Here is a 25836-nt window from a genome sequence, read left to right as displayed (position 1 = left end):
AATACCTTCATGACTGGGCTACTTGTATATAGAAGCTAATGACTTCACATCGATTGCCTTAGTATCCCATAATGCAAAACACCCCCCCCCCATTAGGTTGAAACCAGAAGTCTTTCCATAATAAATTGTGTTGTTCTTAATTTTTGAATTTCCTTTGCATTTAGTCTCCATGTTTCACAGCCATATGTCAATATAAAAAGAATACATTGCTTAAAAACTTTTCTCTTCAGGCATAATGGTAGTTGACTTCTGAATATTAGCTGTAATATTCCAAAGGTTTTCCATTCAAGCATCGTGCATCTTTTAATTTCATCCATGATATTTTGTTTCATTGATATCTGTTGTCCTAAGTATATGTAATGATCTACTTGCTTAATTTCTTCATTATTGATTTTTATTATTTCTGGCTGGACATAGCAACTGAACATAACTTAAGCGTTCTTTAAGCCAGCTGTTTTGCTAGCAATTTGGAGTTCATGGATACGAGTCTGTAATTCATGCGCAATTGAAGTAAAGATAACTATGTCATCTGCAAAGCATAATGGCTTAAATATCTTCCATTTATCTTTAGACCTTTCTCTTCCCAACCAAGAAGTTTGAATATTTCTTCTAGGCATGCTGTGAGTAATTTTGGAGATATTGTGTCACCCTGTATTATACCTATCTGTATTTCAACAGTAGAAATGTTTCCATTGAAACGAATTGCTGCTGTTGCATTGGTATATGCTGATTTGATGGTCCGGATATATATGGACCATCAAATGTATGTCATAATTCTTTAAGTATTGCACAAGTTTTTACTGAATCAAAAGGCTTTCTCATAATCAATAAAACCAAGACATAATGGTAACTGATATTCATTACACTGTTCAATAATCTATTATATAACTTGAATATGGTCCATTGTACTAAAGCCACTTTGAAAGCCTACCTGTTCTTTTGGTTGTGCTAGGTCTAGAGGCGTACAAAGCCTATGCGCTAAGACTTTTGTAAACACTTTGTAAATCACCGATAGTAGATTGATGGGTTGGTAGTTCGTCAAGTCTTCTACTTCACCTTTTCTATGTATCAGAATTAGGGTAGCCTTCTTCCATATTCTTGGTACATCATTTTTCTTCAGACATATGGTAAATAGATTTTGTAGATCATTTCCCCACCTGTTTCTAGAAGAAGAATGGTGAATTATGGCCCTGATATAATACTGAGTAAAATTCTGTAATTCCTTTTGCTATAGCATTCCATCTCTGGTTGTGGTCCCATCTTGCAGTTTGACTGCAACCATTTGTTTATTGCTGTTTGGCTTTTTTGAGACTAGAGTTGTTTTCAATTGTTTGTCGTCTGAATTAACAACTGAATTTTCTTATTTCTTCTGATATGTTTTCTGATTGTTTTGCACAATTCAGTATATTCAATTTTATTCTGTGGGTTATTTGCTTGTTTCATTTCTTTTTGTTTCATCAGAAATTTTGTCTTGTTTCTATTCTGTGGTATCAGCTATTTCAAGTGAGCACTGTAAAAGGTTTTGGATAATAATGTCATTACTTTCTAATGGATCAGCACTGTCATCTATAATAAAATTTTTAAATCTATTATTTAGTTCATGTTGAAATATATCTTTTTTTTTTAATGCTGAGTTTATGTACATCAATGTTTTGCTTCAATCTTCAAAACATGTTTCTTGTTTCTTTTTGGAAGTTTGAGTCTTACAGTGTACCATATGATGGTCACTTCCAATGTTGAAGGTGTTTATAACAGAACAGTCCTCCCAGATGACTCTTTGACGCCACGAGGTCTTGGGGTAATAATAATAATAATTGCTGAGGATAAAGTCATTTTCATTAGTTTTTTTTTCATTTGGACTTTTCCATGTCCACTTCCTATGTGTTGTTTTCTTAAAAAAAGAATTCATGATGTACGGGTTTTCTTTTTCTGCAAATTCTATTAGCCTTGCTCCTCTATCATCTCTCATGCCACATTCAAAATTTCCCAATGAGCTTTGATCTGATTGTTGTATACCAATTCTTGCATTAAAGTCTCCCATTACAATTCTGAAATGATGTTTTCCTTTATTGTAAAGTTGGGATACATCATAATAGAAGTCATCAATTTCTTTATCAGTATGACTTATTGTTGGTGCATAGACTTGCAATATATCTTAAGAATGTATTGTTTTGAGATTTGGACAACAATACTTGCTATTTGATCAGATATAATACCAACTTCTATTATGTTGTTCTTCAATTTTTGTTAATCATGAATCCAACTCCATTGATTCTCTCCTTCTCTTGGCCTCTATAATACAGCGTCTCTGTTTTTTAACTGAAGAATTTCTTCACCATTACATCTAACTTCACATAGTCCGAGAATGTCCAATTTTAGTCACTTTAACTTTTCAGTTAGCTATGCTTCACTGTTTACAGTTTAAAGTTCCAAAGTCTGGTTTCCAATGGCAGTGTGATCTAGTTACCAGGGATTCCTAGCACCCTCTGCCTTCATCTTTAACTGCCTGCTGTCATAGGTAGTAACAATCTGGCCTCTGGGGAATGAGGGGCATTTTATTCCTGTTTGATTCATCTTGGAAGATTGGGCCATAATTCACCATGCTGCCCCACTGCAGGTTGGTGAATGGCAATATTTTCACATAGGATTGCCAGTTCCAAAATCACTCTATGGCTCTTTATAGAGAGCTGATGATGATATATTCTTAAATAAATTCAATACAAATCTGTGGAATCTTTTAACTAAATTGAATAACTTTTGGTGAAGACTGTTAATTAAATAGAGGGTAACAGAAATAAGCAAAACTGAAATATTGAGAAGACAAATGAATAATTTATATGGAATAAAAAAAAAAATAGTCAACACACTAAACTAGCTGACTAATTTTTTTTCTTCCATATAAATTAGTCAACACACTAAACTAGCTGGGGTGCTTAAGGGTATTGGATAATGCACTGACATAATGTCAGTGCATTATGTCAGTGCTTATGACATAATGTCCAATCCTCATCTTCTTGTGGTGCACCCTGTTAGGTATCTACCTGGATACTGAACGAATGAAGATGGGCCGGCAATTTGGGATTTAGCCGACCAAATTGTATTCTTATTGGCGTAAACCAAAATAAAAAAAAAAAGGATGGTACGACATGACAGAATTTCATGCTAGCTGGGGCATTGCCTGGTTAAACGAGGCCGCAGTTGTTTTCTCCAGGGAACCAGGGTAAACAGCAAAAAGTCAGCTACTGGAACAAATCCTAAAACCCACCCAAATTCAACATCACAAGAGCTCAAGATCGGTACGATCAACATAAAATGGAGCTAGCTGAGGAATTTGATAAGTACCAGATCGACATAATAGGGTGACTGAAACAAAAAATGCAAAAACTGGTGAGATCTTTCTAAGAAATAAATACAAAATCTTATATTCAGGCAATGACAATCAAGGAAAAGAAGAGGTAGACATAGTATTCAACACTAAATACAAGGCTAATTTTCTTGAATGGCAGGCAGTCTCAAGTAGAGTGATGTGGGCAAATATCAGAATGGGGAACTGGACAATGAGACTTATATGTGCCTATGGTCCTACAGAAGGTTGTTCTACTAAGGTAGAAGTGGAGAAATGTTTTGAGGCTTTAGAGAAAGCAACTGACACAATGAAAAAGGAAAAGTTGGTCCTTGTTGGGGATCTAAATAGCAGAGTAGGAAATGATTGTCAGACATACAAAAATATATTGGGAAAATTTGGAGAAAAGAGCAAAGCTAATAATAATGGCAAATACCTGTTGGATTTCTGCTCGGGACATGGATTGGCTATCATTTCCTACCATGTTCCAACATAAAAATGTGCACAAATTCACATGGTGGGAAAAGGAAAGGAATAAGAAAAGTCTCATTGACTATGTTATTGTTGATAATGATGTTTTCTTCCTGTGCAGGACACCAGAGTGTACAGAGGATTTGAAATTGGAAGTGATCACCATTTAGTCTTGAGCAGGATAAAACTGATTTCATATTGAAAAGAAGAACATGTAAGAAAGTTTTAACACAAATAAAAGTGGAGCAGCCCTCAGATGTAAACTGTAGACTAAAATACACAAACATGATTGCAGAAAAAATGAAAGAGTTTGAGAACAAGAACCAAACCTTGGAGATTCAGTGGCAACCCATGAAGAAAACACTGAATGACTGTTGTAATAGATCTGGTATGAAGGTCAGCATTAAAAAGACAAAATATGCAGAAAGATTGAAAATATGAACTGCATTGTGAATGGAGAACTTATCGAACAAGTAAAACATTTCAGCTACTTAGGCACGATTTTTAGTGAAGATGGTAAATTAAATATGGAAACAGACAATAGAATCAACAAAGCTGGTATGGTAGGAAGTAAAATGAATAAATTTATATCAAATAAGAGAGAAATTAGCCAAAACACTAAATTAGCATTTACAAGACAGCATTCAAGCCAATTTTAACTCAGAAGTAAAACACTTGACCAAAGACTGCAGATATGAGAGTCCTGAGAAATATTAGGGGCAGGAACAGATGGCATCAATGGCAATATCATATTAAAAACAAGGATATTAGGAAAGAACTTGACATTGGCAGCATCCAGGAATGAGTTAGCAGAGCTAATCTCAGGTGGTATGGTCACTTAAAACAGAATGGGATATGAAAGATTAGCAAAACAAGTGTTCTCTACCAGGTTTGTAAGAAAAAGACCCAGTGGAAGGCCAAGATATATGTGGATTGATACAGTAAAAAGTGCCTTTGAAGATAAAAAATATAAGATCTGATAATGTTGGAGTCTTGACAGGTAACAGACTGATTTGAAGGAAAATTGTATTTAGGAAGTTTGTAATGATGTAATTTTTCATGTAGTACTATCATATTCAATTTTAACAAAGGGCTCGCATCGTCGAGCAAAAAAAAAAAAGCCCGACTTAGCCCTTATAATTGAGAAGTTGGTTTAAAAAGCCGTTATATTTATCGTTAGATGCAAAATGTTTGCATAAAGCTGGATAGTTTTTCCACAAAGCAACAGCCATTCGTAAAAACTGTAAGCTGGTCATCGTGGTCCAAACACATGGCCGATCTTTAAAATTTCGATACCAAGGTCTTTTGCAATCATATTTAATTCTTGTTGATTTTTTGGTGATTGAAGATAAAAAGCATGTAATTTATCCATAAACATTTCAAAATGATTTATTTCTTTAATGTTTTTTATCGAATCGTCTAATGCTAAGTGTAAACGATGAGCACAATGCCAAATCAGAATGTTCGGAAATTTTTGTAGATGTTTGATTGCAACGCCTGATTTGTTTCCTAACATTACACTAGCTCCATCAGAATAAAATGCAATGAAATGATTTTTTATATAATTATCAGAAAATCCATATGAATTTAAAGTAGCAATTATAGTATCATGTATACATTCCACGGTGGTATTTTCTAGTTCTACAAGATTATTAAAACAAGAAGAACAAGGGGCTCGCAAATTTGAGAAAAATTTAACAAAGGGCTTGCATGAGCCCCTTATAGCTCACCATCACCTATACACCTCTTGAGGGTATATATATATCAGGAATTTGATGACTAAATTAGCTGTATACAAGACAGTGTTTATTCAAATCAATTTTAACCTATGGATCTGAGAGTTGGGTTAGAAATGAAAGCTGATTAAAGTCTAGAGACCTCAGATATGAGAGTTCAAGAAAAATTCAGGGAGTGAAGAGATACTGGCAGAATATTAAAAATTAAGAGATCTTATAAAGGAAACTGTGTGAGCTAATGTCAGGTAGTACAGACATTTAAACAGAATGTGTAAGTTAGCAAAACAAGTATTTCATTTCAGGAAAATGGTCAATGAAGGACTATGTGGATTGATGCAGTCAGGAGTACCTCAAAAGATCAAAACATAAGAGATGTTAACAGGAAGTTAGTGATAATGTAAATTTTTTATATAATACTATCATAGGTTCTTTGCATGTGAGGTGGTTGAACCATGGAATGCAATGTTTGATAAAGTGGTGAGAGCACGAATGGTCAATGAGTTCAAGGAGTTGTATAATAGACTGTGTTTTCTAGGAAGGGCCCCACGATGAATATTTTGACTCCATGGAGGCCTGAATCAATAATAATAATAATGCCCTATACACCTATCGAGGATATATAACACAAACTGGATGAGGAAGATCATTAATCACAGGAATAACATGTACTCATGAAGAAGATATGTGATTGAGACATAACATGTAAGTTGATGATGGATTGTTATCAGATTAATGTGGAGATGATATTTCATAGAGTAGAGGGAGGCAAGGGCCATCCACAAGCTGTATAGTGAGAGTGTGTGCAAGTGAGAAGTAGGTTCTTTGGATGGAGATTAGTGAATGGAATGCATTGCCTGAAACTGTGAATATGAGTTCAAGGCACGACGTGATGAGCTTTTGGCATGGGAGAGTATAGAACTCCTACAATGAGTCTTTTGACTTCACGGAGGTCAGATATTAATAAGAATAATAACTTAAATCATATATCTATTTTGTTCATTTATATTGGCTCAACAATGAAAGTAAACAAACCATGAGATTAATCATAATCTTTATGTATAACTGGCATACCAAAGTTAATACCAGGAACTTTTTTTTTTCTGATACCAAAGTAGGGCGGAAAGATCCTACAAAATCCTACCACTCACTTCTGTGTGAGACTAGCTAACGACGATTTAGTTGGAAATCTTATGTAGACATCTCTATACCACTACTGTGGAACAAAACTCTTTTTTTTAATCAAAAGGCATTGTCACTGGTGTGCTATGAAGATACTCAATAGGAATCTTTCATCATGTTTTATGCATATGCTAGTTGTTAAGGTCAGAATACGTATATACTGATAAATTTAGAACTATTTTTTTTGAAGAATTTTCAGAATTAGTGAGTGTAGTTGGTGCAGTTACTAATGTAAAGTTTCTTCATAAACAATATTTAGCATAACTATCAATATAAGAAATACAGTGTTTTTAAAAAAACAAGATTACTATTATTTACAATTCCAAATTTGGAACACAATAAATTTTTGAATTGTCTAAAGGGGTCATCATACTCATTTCTGTGTGGGGAAGGGGCAGGTCATTTTTTTTACAAAACAGTAAGAATTAATGTTCTTTTTCTTACTTAAATATAAAGAGCCAATAGGCTTCATTTTGGCGATATAAACATTATTTAAATTAAGGGGATATTAAATCCCACATTGTTTTAAAATCGAATAAGAAACTCAAAGATTGGAATCAGAGAGTTTCATGCCGAATATATAGTAAACTATAAAAGTATCGGTGATTAATAGCGTGAGCTAATGCAAGTAGTCCTAGTACGTAGTACAATCTCGGATAACTTGCAGCAAAGGTGGTAAAGTTCTGATAGCTATTCTTGGTATTTTCCATGATGTAAAAACACATTTCCTAAGAAATTATGCTGTTATTACATTATGGTGGGAGGTCACTACCCAGACCGGTTTCAGCCTTTTTTGAGGCTTCATCAGTGAGTAGCTAGACCAAATAGATACCAAAGGGTATAGCGAAAAGAACTTACACACTCTGCTATACGAGTTGTCAAAAAGGTGCAACCATTAAGTTGCTTAAATATAAAGAGCCAATAGGCTTCATTTTGGCGATATAAACATTATTTAAATTAAGGGGATATTATATCCCACATTGTTTTAAAACCGAATAAGAAACTCAAAGATTGGAATCAGAGAGTTTCATGCCGAATATATAGTAAACTATAAAAGTATTGGCGATTACCAGCGTGAGCTAATGCAAGTAGTCCTACTACGCAGTACAATCTCGGGCAACTCGCAGCAAAAGTGGTAAAGTTCTGGTCGCTATTCTTGGTATTTTCCATAATGTAAAAACACATTTCCTAGGAAATGTATGTTCTGCATGAAACTCTCTGATTCCAAGCTTTGAGTTTCTTATTCGGTTTTAAAACAGTGTGGGATTTAATATCCCCTTAATTTAAATAATGTTCTTCTTTTTCTTTTTTTTTTAAATATAAATCTTCAATACTCTTGTAGTATTTAATGATTTTCAACACGCTTTGGTTGGCCATTTTATATAATTTATGTTTACTGATGAATCAATGTTGAATTTATTTTATTATTTATTTTTCATATGTAGAGACAGTTGTAGGTGTCCTCCCGCGATGAGTCTTCTGAATCCTTGGAGGTATCAGGAATAATAATAATATGCATGTCTACATCTACACTTATTCGCTTACGGCCATTTTCAAACAGTTGCAGAAACAGCTGTAAACATCTAAATTGCATACAAACTAGAAAATGCATAGCTTCTGTCCTAACTATCGTAATTATTCTGGATTTAGCTTCTCTGAGGAACAAAATATTTCGAATCAAAGTTATCAGGTAAATACGAGCATACAGTCCTTATTAAGGCATTCTTTTTTGGTGCAAAACAGTTACCACAATTCGAAGTTCCAGAAATTATTATAATTCAACTTTAATACTCTTCGGGTATTTGGTTAAAAATGCGGTTATGAAAATTATAATTTGATCTACACTAAGAATGCCTGAGTTAGTTTTTTTTTTTTTTTTTAATTTCTTTCCCTTCAAAATAATGGAAGATACCTCTTAAATACCAATCACTATTAACATATGATAGCTATTAAAATTCACTATATATAAAGCCAATTCTTATTCAGCGAGTACTGAGAAAGCGGGCAATTGGTTTCGAAATTTTAAACCTGGATTTATAAGTTACAAAAAAAAAAGACTGTTTATATCCCCCTTGTAAGCTGAAATACAAAAATCGTTAATAGCTCACCATGCTTACATAAACCAATACATCGTATACCAGCCATATTTTCCTTCAATAATTCGAATGAATGTTTCACCTTGTGAGAATAAAAAAAAAATAAAATAAAATAAAACAAAAGAATGAGAAGTAGACGCAACAACACCAGCCCAAAATCTCGCTAATATAAAAACAGCTAGAAGAGAGAATTTTATCTGCCTAATAAAATTACAGAAGACTCTCATTCATCTTAATAATCATGTCAGAAATAAAACAATATAATAGGTGACAGTTTAATCGTTTAGGCTGCAATACATATTTAAAAGATAAAGAATGCTGGATTTAATATCCATTTGATTTAATGCTAGATCTAATAGCCACTTGGTTTTTATAATTTCTGCATTGCCGAACTGAAACCCTTTGGCTCTTTATTTTAGTAAATACTTTTACGCATCGACCAAGAGTTGGCTTGCGAAAAATATAACTCTCCGACGCTTCAAGTTCCTTAGTATTGAAAGAGAGTTTTTTCTATCTTAAGATTTCTACCAGGTCTCTGAAAAGAACTGACCAGGTCGAAACAGCTCTCAGGCCAGTGAAACCTTATCAAAAAATGGACGAAATTAGAAAGCGAATATATGGACTCCTGGGAAGCATTCATATTTTCTAAAGTGGTCGCGCTAGGGCGACTCGTAAATGCCGGCAAGTGTATTTTACGAACCTTCTATAGTTTCAACATTCGGCTTTGAAATAATGCTGGATCTAATATCCATTTGATTTTTATAATGTTTGCATCGCCGAAATGAAGCCTTTTGGCTCTTTATTTTGGTAAAAAAAAAAGCCCACTTGATTTATATAATTTTTCATCGCAGAAAAGAAACCTTTTGGCTCTTTATTTTAGTAAATACTTTACGCACCGACCGAGAGTTCTCTTACGAAAAATACACCTCTCCGACATTCCAAGTTCCCTTAGTACTGAACGAGAGTTTTTGCTCTCTTAAGATTTCTGCCTGGTCTCTGAGGAGAACACACCAGTTCGAAACAGTTGTCAGACCAGTGAAACCTTATCCAAATGGACCAATAAAAGGCAATTATATGGACGCTGGGGCAAGTGATCATGTCTTTTATAAGGTCCGCGCTAGGGCAACTCGTAAATTATTATTATTATTATTATTATTCCTGATACCTCCAAGGAGTCCGAAGACTCATCGCGGGAGGACACCTACAACTGTCTCAACCACTACACCGAACCTCTACTATTAATCATCTCCATCAACGCCGTATACCGCCCACCTCCACCACCACCACAACTAGTATTTTCTTGTCTGTAAATTGCGTGTGTTCTGAAGGGCCGATTTGTCTGTATGCGGGATGAATGGCACTCTTGCAAAAATGTAAAATTTTTCTAGCATTTATAGTATCACCTCTCCTTCTTCTACCTACTAGTGTCCCTAAATAAATTGAATATGTCCTCATAGATCTGCGTTTCATGATACCGTTATCATCTTAAAAACTCTTATTTTACTCATTTCATGACTTCATCCCCTCGGAATAAAACCAATTCTGCCCAGAGAAATCAATTAAGGTGATAAAGTATTAAAGAGGCAAAATGATTTCACTCTTTTTACTCGTCAATGTTTATTTCATCATAGCATTTATTCTCTGATTTATATTTGAAATCATAGCCATGTGACTTTCGAATTATAAACTCTTTCCCACCACAATTTCGAGATCCTTCGCCTCTTCAATTTCTCGAAACATACTCTCACAACAGTATATGCCATTGGGAACTTTATCGCACCAAAGGGTATATCTTTTAACTTATTAACATTCAATTCAGAGTCACTATCATTTGTACGACAGTTATTATTAGTATTAACTGGGTGTCACTACGAAAGGCTCATTTTCAGAGATTGACAAGGCATTTAAAACCACCTCTTGCAATCCCTTCCAATCGTAGCATAACTTCCTAGCCGAAATCTGTTATTCATATCCTTGCTAACTACAAGGTTACACAACTTGCGATGAGTCCATTTTTTATTTACGCTTATGTGACGTGTTAAAGAATTTTCGCCTGAATCAATTTTATTCATCTCTTTTATAAAGCTATACGTTTATATTATGTCACTCCCCTCTGTCCATTAGCCAGGTTTTTTAACCCACACACCTCCAATCTATCCTCGTATGGAGCATTCAGAATGCACGATACCGTCTTTATTGCTCTGTACAACTTCTCCATTTCCAAAAAAAGTCAAGCTTCTATAACCGACCACAGTATTTTAAACGTGGACATATCTTAGCTTTACAAGAGGTATAATACTTTTTTGTCTCTATTCATTGCTTTGTATTTATACACGCAAGTGATACATTGCACTTTTTCTGTCAGTTTTGGCAATATATGTGCTGAACTTCAACTCTTTGTTGACTATCACTTCGAAATTCCTTCACATCATTTCTAGCAGTGCAAGCGATCCATATAATATGTAGCATACAATTCACTTCAAAATAAGCACATTTAAACTTTTTTTATATATTGGAACAGTTAACCGTTTCTTTTGCTCTCAGTTTCAGCTTAAGCCAGTCATCATAAAGATCACTATATCACTTTTATGTACCACTATCTTTCCTGTTTTAGCGTCATCAGCAAATAACAGAATATTACTCTTTATCTATGAACAGTAGACATAATCTCGTATGGACAGTAAATTATACAGCTACGGACAGAGGTCGGAGCTCTCCTGGTCAGTTTCCTTCTCTTTGATTATGTATCACTTTAGTTTTTAATTACTACATATCAGCAACTCTCTTCTTCTTCCAGCCATCTAGCTTCATACTTCCATCTATAATTGCCCCAGTTTCCTAAACTTATTGCAAACAAGTAACAGAACCGTAAATTATACCATCTAATGACTTTATAAAAATCTAACATCAGAAATAAAATAAAATGAATCCTCTTTTATTAACAAAGGGAAAAATATGTAGAGCTTTTAATTTAATCCTAACTTTTTTCCCCCTCAGTACAATTCTCCTAATTGATACGAACAGTGGATCCTACTTCCATGATATAGTATTCCAACTTTTCCAAAAGGTTCAATTTCTAATTTGGATCAAAATTCTAAGATAATTTAAATGTAGATAATTTTCATAACCAATGTAAGATCATCTTGCTTATATAACTCCTAACGTGGTATAAAAACCACATTCGTCTGTAATTCCAAGTTCTCTAATTACTTGTAATTCCCATAGTACTAATATGCTATAGGTTCCAACTTTTTTATGAGTAGGTTTATCATTAAAAAATCGAGAGATTTTCAGAATATAATTTTTCCAGTAGCAGGAGTTTATCCAATTTGACTGAGCATTATCTCTGAGATGCAGTTAGCCAGTGAAGGTTGGTCGATTGGTAGAGCCTCTGCTACTAATGGCTCGCAAAAAGTTACGCAAGTTTGAGTGCGGTTAGTAGTTGAAAGGAGATCAATCGTCCGATGCTGTTGGCACACTCTCCCTCGATGAGTCTTTGGACTCCCTGGAGGTGTCACATAATAATAATATCAAAAATGACCGTAGATATCACACTGTTACAGATAATAATACGAGTGTTAGGTTTTAGGGCCTGAAGATGGAAGCAAGTGTCTACTGCATTTTCTCTCTCTCTCTCTCTCCTGAAAATTTTTCGGAGGAATGTCGATATTTTATTCATTGATAGCTTGAGCGCTCTATCAGTGAAGTCTTGAGATCGGAAGCTGGTTTTCCTCTGTCTGTTATAGCAAAAGGAGCTCTACCTACTTCTCTGGGGAATAAAACGCATCAACTTAAAAAAACAAATCATATAATGCCGTTTGTTCCCTTATAGGGAATAAAAGTCATTAAAGGATTTATTTATTCAATATTATTTTTGATGATAAATGTGCATTTTTGTTCGACAATAAATAATTTTAACATTTTTTTTAACTTCAACAAAAATTAACAAAGAAAAATATCGAGAGACATGTCTAGCTCTTATTTATTTCTATCTGTTTCTATGAAATCGCGTTAAAGCAAAACTCACATAACTTGGAAGGCAAGCCTCTTGCTGTGTTTACTGCATAGGTCTAAAATTAGGAATTCCTCTGAGATTGTGAGATACAATAACAAATGAGTGAAGTTGATTGTCGTGGGCATGGTTGATAGGAAGTGACTGCGGACATGAAAAAATGTTGATCATAGCGAAAAGGCAACTATATCGGTCAAAAAATATCTTAACAGTGAGTTAAGAAGTAGAATAACTGAGATGTTAGATTAAAAACATTTAAGAAAGTGCCATACAAAAACCAAGTATAACAGATTACAGGGACTCTAAACTGTTTCAGAGAATTCTTTTGATAACATGGACGTATGAGGGACGGAATGAAAAGTTCTGATAAATCTAGAACAAAAATGATATTAAAGCAACTGATAAAACCACAACAAAGAACATATCTTAAAAGCCTTTAATATCCTCCCTCTCCCATGTTTCATCAAATTGTAATAATTTGTTCTTCTTAATGGTTCCACCTCAATTCCATTATGGTGATTATCACCACTTTTCAGCACACCATAATAAGTTCTATTTTTGGTTCCCTGCAACAACGTTTTGCTGAGTATCTTTGGGATATTAAGAATATCTGTTAGATCCATCTAACTTCCTGCTCTCTTCAAGCGGGTGTTGTAGTTTGGACGAACTGATCTGTTTGGGAAGGTCGTATACATGTATTCCCGTTCAGAAAATGTTTATTATTATTATTATTATTATTATATCACACCTCCAGGGAGTCCAAGGACTCATCGAGGGAGGGCATCAACTCTACAACTCTTTGTCTCACTACTCCACCAGCCTTCTTCATCTAACACCAACGCCATCTACCATCACCATTAGTGGTGTTTTCACAGACAATCACAAACATCCATGCCCACGGTGGGATTCGAACCCGCAGCCTTTTGGCTAGAGAGCGGATACGCTAACCACTCGGCCAACCAGGCTTGCTGGGCGGATTTCTACTATTCTTTGGCGGCTCGCCTTATGGCTCATCGCCACCTTCGCTTGCCGTGTGCGTGCTCCTGTCGTAGGTCGCTTCATCGAAGAGACAAAAGTCTTTAATCTCCTCTGTCCTCAAAAGAGGGCAGAGGAGATTAAAACTTAATTCTCTTCTTGCAGGACGGAGGAGATTTAAGGCCGTTGTGTATTTTAGCTATAACTTTTAAGAGGTACTACTCCACTGCGTGAATTTTATCTGAGTAAAATTATCTATACTTTTCCATTTGTAATTGGAAAAATTCCATTTGTGGTTGAGACAGTTGTAGGTGTGTCCTCGCGCGATGATTCTTCGGACTCCTTGGAGGTATCAGGAATAATAATAATAATAATGTGAGGGTGTAAGCTATAGCTTGTCTAGCTTATGTGAAATTTAATATCAAATAGTATTTTTTTTTTTTTTTGCTAGTTGGCTTTCAGAAAAGGTACGATTACTGGAAAATAAAAAGAAAATCCTGAAACTATAGTAAATTTGGCGTATGGGATATATCTCGCATTTGGTGTGTAAATAACACAGGTGCTAAATTAATGTTGTAGGTGGCTTTTCCATTTGTAGCGCGCGTGATTGAACAGTGTTAGTATGGCTAGTTGTTGTGAACGGGAATTTAGTGAAGAAATTGGTTATGAAAACCAAGAATCCACCACGGAAAATAATACTCCAGCAGATGACGGAAAAGGTAATGAAGGCATCGAAAAAACTAGTGGAGATTGCAGCAACTCACAGGCGGAAATATCAATTGATGACAGCAAAATAAACACTAAACCTTCTTTCTTGTTCAGTGATAACCCAAGCTTGGAGAAAATGTAAGTGTGTGTGTGTATATATATATATATATACACAAGTTACTTAACTTCTTATATATATATATATATATATATATATATATATATATATATATATATAAGAAGTTTTGTAACTTGTTTTGTTTGCTTTCTTTATTTTGCACTAATACGGATAAAAATGAGGATTACTTGTGCTCACCTTGTCTTGATTATACATCTCCACTTATAAAAAAAAAAGTGCCTGGTTGATTGTGTGACTAGAAGTCGGTGGCGCACTCAGGATTTAATCTTGGGGGGGGGGGGCGAGTTGAGTAGGCGATTTACGAATACACACTACGCATTGCATACGACCTATGACTGAGCATCTGCAGTAATCGCAAATACATGATAAGTAGTATAGAAATAGAGACACAACGTAAATAAAAAATAAATTAATTTTAATTAGGAAAGATTTTTTGAAAATTTTCTAATATTTATTTCCTTTTTCTTTTTTTTTGGGGGGGGGAGGGCCCCTTGTCCCTTTTCCCCCTCCCTGGGTGTGCCACTGCTAGAAGTAACAAAATATCTGATTAGTAAAATATTTCCTTTACTGATGAGCCATTATATAGATTATTTACAAGGTGAAACACATTATGAAAGCTTCTTCCACACAACGTTTATCTTTTAAAGTATTTAGTTCAGACATCCAAATTATCTTCAAGTTTTATGTCTCCTTTACAATGCAAGACAATGAATCCTTCGATTTCCTGGAGGAGCCTGCATAATAATAATAATATAGATCTTCTAATTAAAATGTCATTTTGAGGTTCATATCTAACTTACATTTTTCATGAATTGGACTTAAGTACTTAAGAGTGGAACACAGCAGCATTTTTTTAGCAAAGGTGATCCAACTACTACTAAAACATTGCCTTTATTGGGTTTCAAAATATGGATATTCATTCATCTTTGTCAAATATACTGATACGTGCTAGCATGCATTCTCACTAGGATTACTACATTTTAATTTCATTTATATAGACAAAGTAAAAAAAAATTCCGCATTACAATGCAAGACAAATAATTAATGGAAAAGTGGAAAAACTATAAACTTCCATTTCAGAATGGTTGAACAATGTTTGTTTATTAATATTAATACCAACCTAATGAATAAACTGTATGTCTAAAATTACAAATGAAAAATAAAAGTATTTAATATAAAATACTTAATATTTATTTCTCCTTTGCAGTTTTTCTTACCTGTATTGTCTGTTCATTCTACTGTGTATTGCTTTTTTAATAAAAATGTGTTTTGGCATATTTACTAATTCAAAAGACAATAACTGTTAAGTAATGTTTGCTTGTTATTTTGTTTTTATTCTTATGCAACATCATAAGATATTTTACTTAATTATCCCACTGAACACTAAATTTTGACATTCACCTTTTACAGCAAGAACAAGAGTTTTGCCATTTTAGTTCCAAATATTGAAATATCAAAGTCTGAAATTAGCTGATAGTGTACATTTCATGCCATTGGAGTCTCTGTCCTGATTCACTGTTGTTTTACAAGTCTCATTAGAACTTCTGTTCTTTTAGTTACAGCTTGATGTATGGAATTTGTCATGTCAGTTAAACAGTGTATGCAGTATCATTTGTGCACTGATGTTTTATGAGGATTATTTTAGAAAATAAATATTGCCATCACTGACTTAAACAAAATAAAAAAGGGAGGGGTGTAGCATTAGGAGACGAACACAAAAACTGTTGATTTTTTGAGCCGGCTACTGAAGACATCTTTGACACCTTTCATCATTTAAACATCATTTAATGGTCAACTGATCAATAAAGAAAGGCTATAAAGGTCTTTAGTGCTGTCTAGCTCAGAGATCTGACATTTTAACACTTATCTTCTGACCTGACTGTTTTATTTTATTTTATTTTTTTAAAGTCTGTAAGGCAATATTCATTTCTAAATTTAAATAAGTGAACATATTATTGTAGAAAGGTTGCTGCAGTTTCTTTATAATTGATTGACACAGTGACTTTTATGCATTATGTGGCAAGCCATGTCAGCAAAAACAGTGTACCAGTGTAACTACTTTTTGTTATTAGTAAAGTTCCTCTCCTCAAACCTGCAATTAGGTACTCATTTTTAGAAAGGGCAACAGCATGAGGTATGTTAGCAGCAAATTGCAAATTTAATATTTCATCATAATCATCAAATTGCTGATTATATCCCCTTAAGGGGTGCAGAGGATAGATCGGAGGTGCAGAGAGAGAGAGAGAGATCTAGAATTAATGATAGAAGAGTACACCCAAGCAAGAATCTGACTAGTGAGATATTTCCTGACTGGTGAGCCATTATATAGATTATTTACAAGGACACAATCCACTGTGAAACACATTATGAAAGCTTCTTCCACACAACTTTTGTCTTTTAAAGTATTTAGTTCAGACATCCAAATTATCTTCAAGTTTTATGTCTCCTTTATCTCTGCTTCCTTTTACATTAATATTAAGTGTATGTAGAATTTACTGACAGTGCCATCTACAGCTTACTAATATTATTATTAGTATTATGTGCTATGGAGGCATTCAAACATGGAAATATAACAGATCATTGTTATATTCCCATGAATTTTTCAATATTTATCTTGAGAAATCATGATTTCTGAATCCTGCTTGTTCTTCTCCAGTATTATAGCCTCTTCTCAAGTTTGCTTCCATAAATCTTACCTAGAATGCTCAGTAAGGAAATTCTTGTATAAATTTTCACATTCAGTTTTATTTCTCTTTTAAAGATGAAGTACTGTGAGAGCTCTAATCCAGTCATCCAGAAATCAGCTTTCTGATTTCTGGATGACTTATATCTTTTGACTTATGCACTGTAGCTACTGTGAAACTTTCATACCTATATATTTGAGCATTTCTGGTTGAATATAATCTTCATTTGCTGCCTTTTTACATTTCCAATTTCTAGTGGTTTAGATACTCATGATTGCATTGTTTCTGTTACAGATTGTTTTGTTTTTCAAAGTATTTACTTTAGCACCTAGATTATCTTAATTTTTATGTTGCCTTTGTCATCTCTGCTTCAGTTTACATTAATATTTTACAGTAATCATTTCTAAGCATTTTCAATGATATTTATTTTCTATGTTTAACAAAGTCTTGCCATTACTTTTGTTCAACTACTTTTACGCATAGCTTTCTCACATTTAGCTTTGGGTTTTCTAGGAAGCTTGGATTTTTTTATACTTGCAGACTGCTTCACTGTATACCTATCACTACATTCCTTCACTACATATTATACTAACCTTGATTATAATTGATTTTTTTTGCGATTTGTGCACTGCATGCGAAACAGTCAGCAAGTGGAGAGTAAAGCAGATGGGTGGGGGGGGGGGGGGGTGGGGGGGGGGGGGGGTGGGGGGGGGGGGGGGTGGGGGGGGGGGGGGGTGGGGGGGGGGGGGGGTGGGGGGGGGGGGGGGTGGGGGGGGGGGGGGGTGGGGGGGGGGGGGGGTGGGGGGGGGGGGGGGTGGGGGGGGGGGGGGGTGGGGGGGGGGGGGGGTGGGGGGGGGGGGGGGTGGGGGGGGGGGGGGGTGGGGGGGGGGGGGGGTGGGGGGGGGGGGGGGTGGGGGGGGGGGGGGGTGGGGGGGGGGGGGGGTGGGGGGGGGGGGGGGTGGGGGGGGGGGGGGGTGGGGGGGGGGGGGGGTGGGGGGGGGGGGGGGTGGGGGGGGGGGGGGGTGGGGGGGGGGGGGGGTGGGGGGGGGGGGGGGTGGGGGGGGGGGGGGGTGGGGGGGGGGGGGGGTGGGGGGGGGGGGGGGTGGGGGGGGGGGGGGGTGGGGGGGGGGGGGGGTGGGGGGGGGGGGGGGTGGGGGGGGGGGGGGGGAAGGTTTGACAATGTTGGGACAGAATTTCATCAGATTTTATTCATGCATGTCTTTCCATGTATTTATGCATCTATTCTCATGTCTCTTACTTATTTAGACATTAAAAGGACAGTTGATATCCATTATTCTTTTAATGTTCTGAATTTTTGAAGAAGAACTGTGTGATAGGTTCCTTCTCTGTTTGCCTCTCACCTTGACAGACATTGGAAAAAGGTGGTTTTAAACATGGTAGTTCCATCTTGGTTCACAGGTATAAGCAATTGTGATGTGGCAGATAGACATCTTGATGTTATTGCTGAGGTCAGTAAGGTTTAGGGAAGATAATGGCCAATTATATTAAGAATTTTGAAAGAAAGGGTCCTCTCAGTATTCTCTCTTCGTTTCTAGAGGTTGTGTCTCAAAATCTGAGAATTGCTTCATTTATCTGTCCTTTTTTATTTAGCTACTCAATTTGTACATCACACAAGAGGCAAATTGAGTAATTCTTGGTATTGTGTATCAGCAGAACCTTCAGTTTGTAGGTTTTGGACATATTGCTGCCCAACAGTGACATAAAATCCTTTGCATCTTTGTAACAAAGGACTGGTTTCTCATCTTTTCAGATGAAAGTCCTGCTTGGCATTGACTTCCAGTAGAAGGTGGTCTCGTTTAAGTTGAAATCCTGCTTTACTGTAAAATCTTTATTAGTCATAGCTTTCAACACATTCAGTTTTATTGAAGTAGCAGCACTGTCATCATTATAAACTTCTCTAGGTATGAAAATAATACTATGGCTTGAAGTTTGCAAACCATAAGGAGCAAGTGGTAATGGTTCACTTTTCTTTAAGTTTTCACATGAATTATATGGCGCAGTCGTGAGGATATAGTGAATTTGCCCTTTAATTGGAAAGATTCAAGTTTTAATCCCTGCAAGATGAAAGAAACTTTTATAACCTTTATTTCCACTAAAGGTGGTAGGTTTTTAATCCTACAAACAAGCTAACTAGTCAGAAAAATGCACGTAATTCATAGGCATAATTAGTATTATTTCTATGCCTTCTTGGACTCAGACAACTCATTGCTGAACACCTTTTACACACCACATTACACATCATACCTTGTTTTGAAAACCCACTCTGGTAACACATTCCACTCATACTTATCATGCAAGAAATTTTTTTTCATTTCCTTACTTATATCACCTCTGTCATTTCCCCTCTTGTTACCCTATGCAGTTATTTTTTTGAATCTGTATCTATCTGCTTTCACCAACTTGTGTCTCTTAGTTGTATCAATTCTTCTTCTGATATCTGCCAAGCTCTGCAAGTATGTAGTCTTAGTTGCTCACCTTTACACTCTGTAATGTTTATCACATACACAAATCTTCAGTTGATCAGGTCTATGTGCAGAAGTGCAGATGTGAATTGATTAGTATCTTACAATGAAACTATTACTCTCTTATCTCTACTTATCAATGTCTTCGTTATAGTGGCCATTTTGTAGGTAACTTTTAGAACTTTTGTAATGTGTCCCCCTGAATATCAACCCCTATTCCCAAACACTTCTTGATCTCTTGGAAGTAATATACTGATCTTATAGTTAGTTGCTTTAACTATAATTCCATCCAACTACAAATGAATCACCGTGAACTAAATTCACCTTTATAGGCACATTCTACTGATTTTGATGCATAATCCAGATGATAAATTTCTTTTCCCAACTTGCTGTCTTTGCACCAAGTTTTTCCCAGCTTTTTCCTGAAAGAACTGAAAAGCAGTTTGGCTCAGATTCAACTTCGTTGTACTTTCTTTACAACTTTCCTTTAGTTTATCAATATTATCATGACTGCTGTCACTGGAATTTAATCAAATACGAGGCACCTTTGATGACAATCCTGATGATTTAAAACAGCTGATTTCAGTTTTAAAGTAATCCCCCCCCCCATTAGATAGAACTTTATTCAGTCAGAATTCTGACATGGTATGTTGTATTTTGTGATACAGTATCAATATCAACTGTGCAGGCTATCATGAAAGAACTAAATCAGCCCACTTATCCTCTTTCTCTGCCAAGTGAGACTGGCATTTGTATGAACTAGCCAAAGCTCCAATTTTCTGGATTTATTTGAATTTTTGTTCATATGAAATTTTGCCAAGACAAATTTTTCAAGTCAGACATGCCAGAAGTTTGTGACTTTATTACATTTTATATTTTAACAATAAAATGTAACATAAGTTAGAAGCTATATCATCTTTAAATAAAAATTAAAAAATAATTTAGTTTAAAGCATAAACATCAGAATAAGAATTTATTAATGGAGGGGACAGATGTTGGTGGCGCATGTGAAGTGGGCAAGGAGTTTTGAAGAAAGCAGTATAAGACTATACCTAGAGTCAGAAAGAGTTAGATGCATGAACAGCATCATTAAGCAGGAGTTGCAGACAAAGAAAAAGTTGTGTAGGGAATATAAAGAAAAAGGTGATCAACTTTCCCATAAGCAGTACAAAGTACAGGCAAGAAGGGGGTGACCTGTATAGTAAGGAGGGTGAAGCTAATTATGAAAGAAAGTTAGGAAGCCAAAAGAATTCCTGAACAATTCTTTTGCCATGTGGCAAGTAAAAGAAGGAATGACTATGGAAGGATGACTTTAAAAAGTACTGATGGTGGGAGGTAACAAGCAAACCCAAATAGTTGAATTACTGAGTGATCATTTTGCAAGGGGAGAGTGTATCATCTAGGTCAGGGTTTTCCAAATTGTGTTCTGCAGAATACAAGTGTTCTGCGGAAAGTGTTCCGTGAAAAATTATCAAAATTATATTAATATGAGCCTTGAATGGTTTTAAATGCTGCGACTCTAACCAAGGTGTTCCATTAAAAATTTCATAATTTGTGAAGTGTTCTGTCGTAGGAAAAATTTGGGAAATGCTGATCTAGGTGGTGATGTTGCAATGCTGGTTTGACATTGACTGATGCGAGAATAGAAGTTGAAATGGAGGTGCTTAGAATATTGCAGAACCTCAGTGTGACTGGATGGCATATTGGCCTATTTATTATGAAAATGTGAAAGGGAATTATCATATCCTCTGACCAAGCTGTTTAATTTATGGGAAGATGCTATGGAGGAAAAAGAGGGAAAAATAGTCCCAGTGCATGGAGGAGGCCCCCAAGACAGACGTTGCAAATTATAGGCCAGTCAGCATCTCGGGAGAGGTGATTAAGGTATTGAAGAAATTGGTGAAAGACAGAATTCAGAAGTGGATCAATAGGAATATGATACTCCACAAGGGATAGCATGGTTTTGTGAAAGGTAGGCCTTGACTTAGTAATTTGCTTACTTTTTATGATAAAGTGACAGTTGAGTTGGATAAGGGAAATAGCTACTCAGTGATACTGCTGGACTTTGCAAAGGCATATGGTAGCATTCCAGATAGAACTCTCTTGCATAAATTGGAGCAAATGGGGATGGATATGAATCTGGTAATTTGGATCTGACTGATGGATAGATATCAAATAGTGGTTTATGAAGGAGTTGAATCCAGGGAAGGCTGGTGACTAGTGGTATACCCAGGGCTCAGTACTTGGTCCTCATTTAATTTGTACATCAGTGATATAGGAAATGATATTAACAGAAAATATTCAATTGTTTGCTGATGATGCAAAACTGAAGAGCGATAGTAAATGATCTGATGGGGAGATCCTGCAGGATGACTCAAATAGACTAGCAGTATGAGCAGAGGGTTGCCATTTAATGTGGTAAAGTTTAAGGTGATGCACTTTGGAAAGAAGATCTCTCAAGCTATGCACTTTATTGATGGAACTGAACTGCAGGAAACTGATGAGGCTAGGGACTTGCAGGAGGTGATTGTGATAGTGAGTTGAAGTTTAGAGAGCATATTACAAAGGTAGCCAAAACAGTACATCAGATTACATTGGTTGTTGAACATGCTAATAAGCAGAGATAGAGAAGTTATATTGTTTTCCTTTATAAGGCTTTAATAATGCCACCTGGTCACCTGGATTCTGTGGGATGAAGAATTGATGGTGCAGAAGTGAGCAACAGAGATTGTGACAGATCTATGGAACACTCCATATGAGAATAGATTGAAGGTCTATGGGTTTCAAAAACTAGCTGATAGGTGAAAAAGAAATGCCATGATAGAAGCATATGTTATTAAAGGGATTTTATAGGATTCATACTGAAGACTTTTTTAGTACATGACAGAAAGAGAGAATGAGGGATCATCCATGGAATGTGCAAGAGTGTGGTTAATAACATAGTTAGGACTAGATTTTTTTGTTTGGAGGGTTGTAAATGTATCAAATGGATTGCCAGAGGTGATTGTGAGTGCTTTGTCAGTGAATGAGTCTAATGAGATGTATGAAAGGTAAATTAACCACGCTACTGGCCAAGACGTCTATAGATGTCAAGGTTATCATGGATGCGAAGTGCATATTAAAATTGTAATACCATTGATATTACATTGAAATATATGATGGATACGAAGCGTATAAGGATCCGTATTTGATCCATTATGGTCGGTAAGGTGGTTAAAGAAGCTGAGAAGTTATATTTTTAGCTTAATCCTTTATCCAAGTATAAGCAAACAAGGTTTGTATGGGAAGTCACTTCATGACTGGGCCTACTTGTATATAGAAGCTATTGACTTCACATCAATTGCCTTATGGACATGTATAATGCTTTGCATTATACATGATATGTGCATTGCATTATGGGATACTAAGGCAATTGATGTGAAGTCAATAGCTTCTATATACAAGTAGCATAGTCATAAAGCGACTTCACATGCAAATTTTGTTTGTTTACACTTGGATAAAGGATTAAATGAAGAATATAACTTCTTGGCATCTTTAATTTATAGTATAACCAAATGGAAAAACTTTCAAAAACCAAGAACATAACCTCTGGCATCTTTAATTTATAACATAACCAAACAGAAAAACATTCAACAGGTATGAAAGGTATTATGGTGAATAATGGATCTCCTGCAATGACTCTTCTAACTCCATGGAGATGATACCTATATGATGATAATAATAAATTCAAATTCACATCCCATCATTCCTTTGTGTTAATGCATTGGCCTGTCATAGTTAAGTAACTTGCTTTCTTAGACACCTAATTACTACTGATAGTGCAGTTAATCTTATCTGCATAAATGAGATTCTTCTTAATTATTGATTTATTATGTTGTAGATGAGATTATAGAGAGCACAAGGAGAAGCTGTCATATTGTACTAACTCTTACAAAGGAATCTTGATATATTTAGATACAACATAGATTAACTTACTTCAGTATGGAACCAGACTTAATCAGAATCAAAAAAAAAAATACAAAGGCAATGATAAACAAAAATTGAAAAATGTTTTTGAATGAAAATTAAACTACCATAGAATCTAGAACTACACATTTAATAAATCTTCATTATTTTCAGATATAAAATATTAATTATATTTTGCATATAAGAACTTTTTTTATGAAAGCAATTATATTTTTTAGCCGAAGAATAAATGCAGATTTTTGTAGAGAAAGAGATTGGGATCAGTATCACAGCCCACGAAATTTATTTATAGCATTGGTTGGAGAAGTTGGAGAAGTGGCAGAGCTTATGTAAGTATAATGATCTTTATTAATGTTTTTAAAAAGACAAATGGTAAACAGAAAAGGCTTAATGTATAGCTTGAATAAGTTTGTGCTTACTATTGTAGAGAACTTGGAGTGGTTTATCACTTTTAACTAGTTTTGCAATTAAATTCAGAATAAAGTCATTTCACTTATTAATCCCATAGTGTGCACAGGTATCTTTGAGTATACACATTCATTCAGTATTGTTAATACTTAATCTAAAGAAGTTGAGTTACCATACTTTTCAAATACTAAATAATAACTTATGAATTTGTAGAAGTAAGGAGATTCTGGTTCCATTGTATAAGGCCTTGATTAGGCCACATATGGATTACCGCACACCGATTGGATCAACTAGTTTTCAGAAGAATGAAGAGGTATTGAAAAGGGTCCATAGGGTTTGACTAAGGTGGTTTCTAGTCTCTGGATGGTCAGTATGAAGAAAGGTTGAGATGATGCAATTTACATAGTGAATCAGGTTTTTGCATGGAGAGTGGTGAATGATTAGAATGCATTGCATGAGAGCATGGTGTCTACAGAGAATGTGAATGTATTTAAGGGATGGTATGATGAACTGTGTGTATGACAGAGGGACCTCTCATGATTAGACTTAACTCTATGTAAATCTCAGGATAATAATAAATAGGATGTGTGTGTGTGTGTGTATATATATATATATATATATATATATATATGTAGAAAGTATTTTACCTTGGGTATAATAAATGTTAAAAATACCAAGCAATTTTAAGTCTGTTTGCTTACTTGGGAAATGGAGTAAAACCAAGTTTAACACACACACACACACACACACACACACACACACACACACACTCTCTCTCTCTCTCTCTCTCTCTCTCTTAATAAATTTGGAATCATAGCAGAACGTGGGTTCTTTGACTTAATGTACATAGATGGAAAGGATAAAACTTTGTAGACAGGCATAGGTGTTGGATACTATTTTTCTCAGAGTATGACATACCCTGTGATTGTAACATGTCCTACTACAGGGAGGTCTGTTGACATCCACCTTGGAAAACACAACAAAAATGCATTTGCTGCATCATTATGGCAAATCAGAACTAGTCCATTCTTTGGATACCCGTTCATACAGGATTAGATGGAAGAAAACCAGTGTGCAAGTCAGAGAGACTATTTTTAGAGTTGGCAATGGCTGTGAAGCATTGTCGATTCTATAAATGTAAATACAATATTAGAAGATGCCAAATTAGGACTTCAGAATTTTTGTCTGTTACAGTTTGAAATGTTTCATTTAATCATTGCCATGTTTTTACTGTAACTAGTTGTTGTACTGAAGAAGCCAATCAATAAATGTCATTAGACATTTATTGATTGGCTTCTTCAATAAATGTAAAAGAGATGAATGAAGGATAAAACTTGTTGCCAAATTACGAGATTGTTACCAAATGTAGGATGAACCATTATTATACTACTCTTCTGACATAGCACTAGTCAGAAAGTCAGACTGATGTTGCAGAGTTGATGGTGCCATGCCATTCATTGTAGTGGAACATAGTGCTATAAACTTGCAAAATTCACTATAACTTTTTACTGTTGTTATGTCAAGAGATAGCACAAAGTAATGGTTCAAAAAGAAAAAAAAAATTACAGCACTTGTTTGAGTTAGTAAAAATGACTTGAAACAACTCTTATTTCATCATCATCAAATTCCTGCCATG

The 25836-nt window shown here is 35.4% G+C and overlaps 2 protein-coding genes across 4 annotated transcripts in view; one reads left to right on the top strand and one right to left on the bottom strand.

Moving 5' to 3' along the window:
- The window catches only part of ND-23 (NADH dehydrogenase (ubiquinone) 23 kDa subunit), a 65869-nt gene extending 56947 nt beyond the window's left edge, over window positions 1-8922 (bottom strand). Inside the window, exon 1 of the mRNA XM_090391035.1 lies at window positions 8838-8922. Within this exon, the coding sequence (XP_090247161.1) occupies window positions 8838-8874 (37 nt within the window). The 5' untranslated portion in view covers window positions 8875-8922. The remainder of the gene's footprint in view (window positions 1-8837) is intronic.
- A 5305-nt stretch (window positions 8923-14227) lies between these two features.
- Window positions 14228-25836, top strand: part of LOC150107150 (dCTP pyrophosphatase 1-like) — a 46792-nt gene continuing 35183 nt past the window's right edge. The window contains exons 1-2 of one of the 3 annotated variants that reach the window (XM_090391033.1): window positions 14228-14658; window positions 24011-24121. In XM_090391033.1, the coding sequence (XP_090247159.1) occupies window positions 14435-14658; window positions 24011-24121 (335 nt within the window). In that variant the 5' untranslated portion in view covers window positions 14228-14434. The remainder of the gene's footprint in view (window positions 14659-24010; window positions 24122-25836) is intronic. The other 2 variants (XM_090391034.1, XM_090391031.1) reach the window with 2 other exon arrangements.

Source organism: Typopeltis vanoorti, chromosome 4 (genome assembly GCF_054136105.1).
Source record: "Typopeltis vanoorti isolate ZY-2024b chromosome 4, IOZ_Tvanoo_1.0, whole genome shotgun sequence".
NCBI classification, from domain to species: domain Eukaryota; kingdom Metazoa; phylum Arthropoda; class Arachnida; order Uropygi; family Thelyphonidae; genus Typopeltis; species Typopeltis vanoorti.
This window is presented reverse-complemented; position numbering and strand designations above follow the sequence as displayed.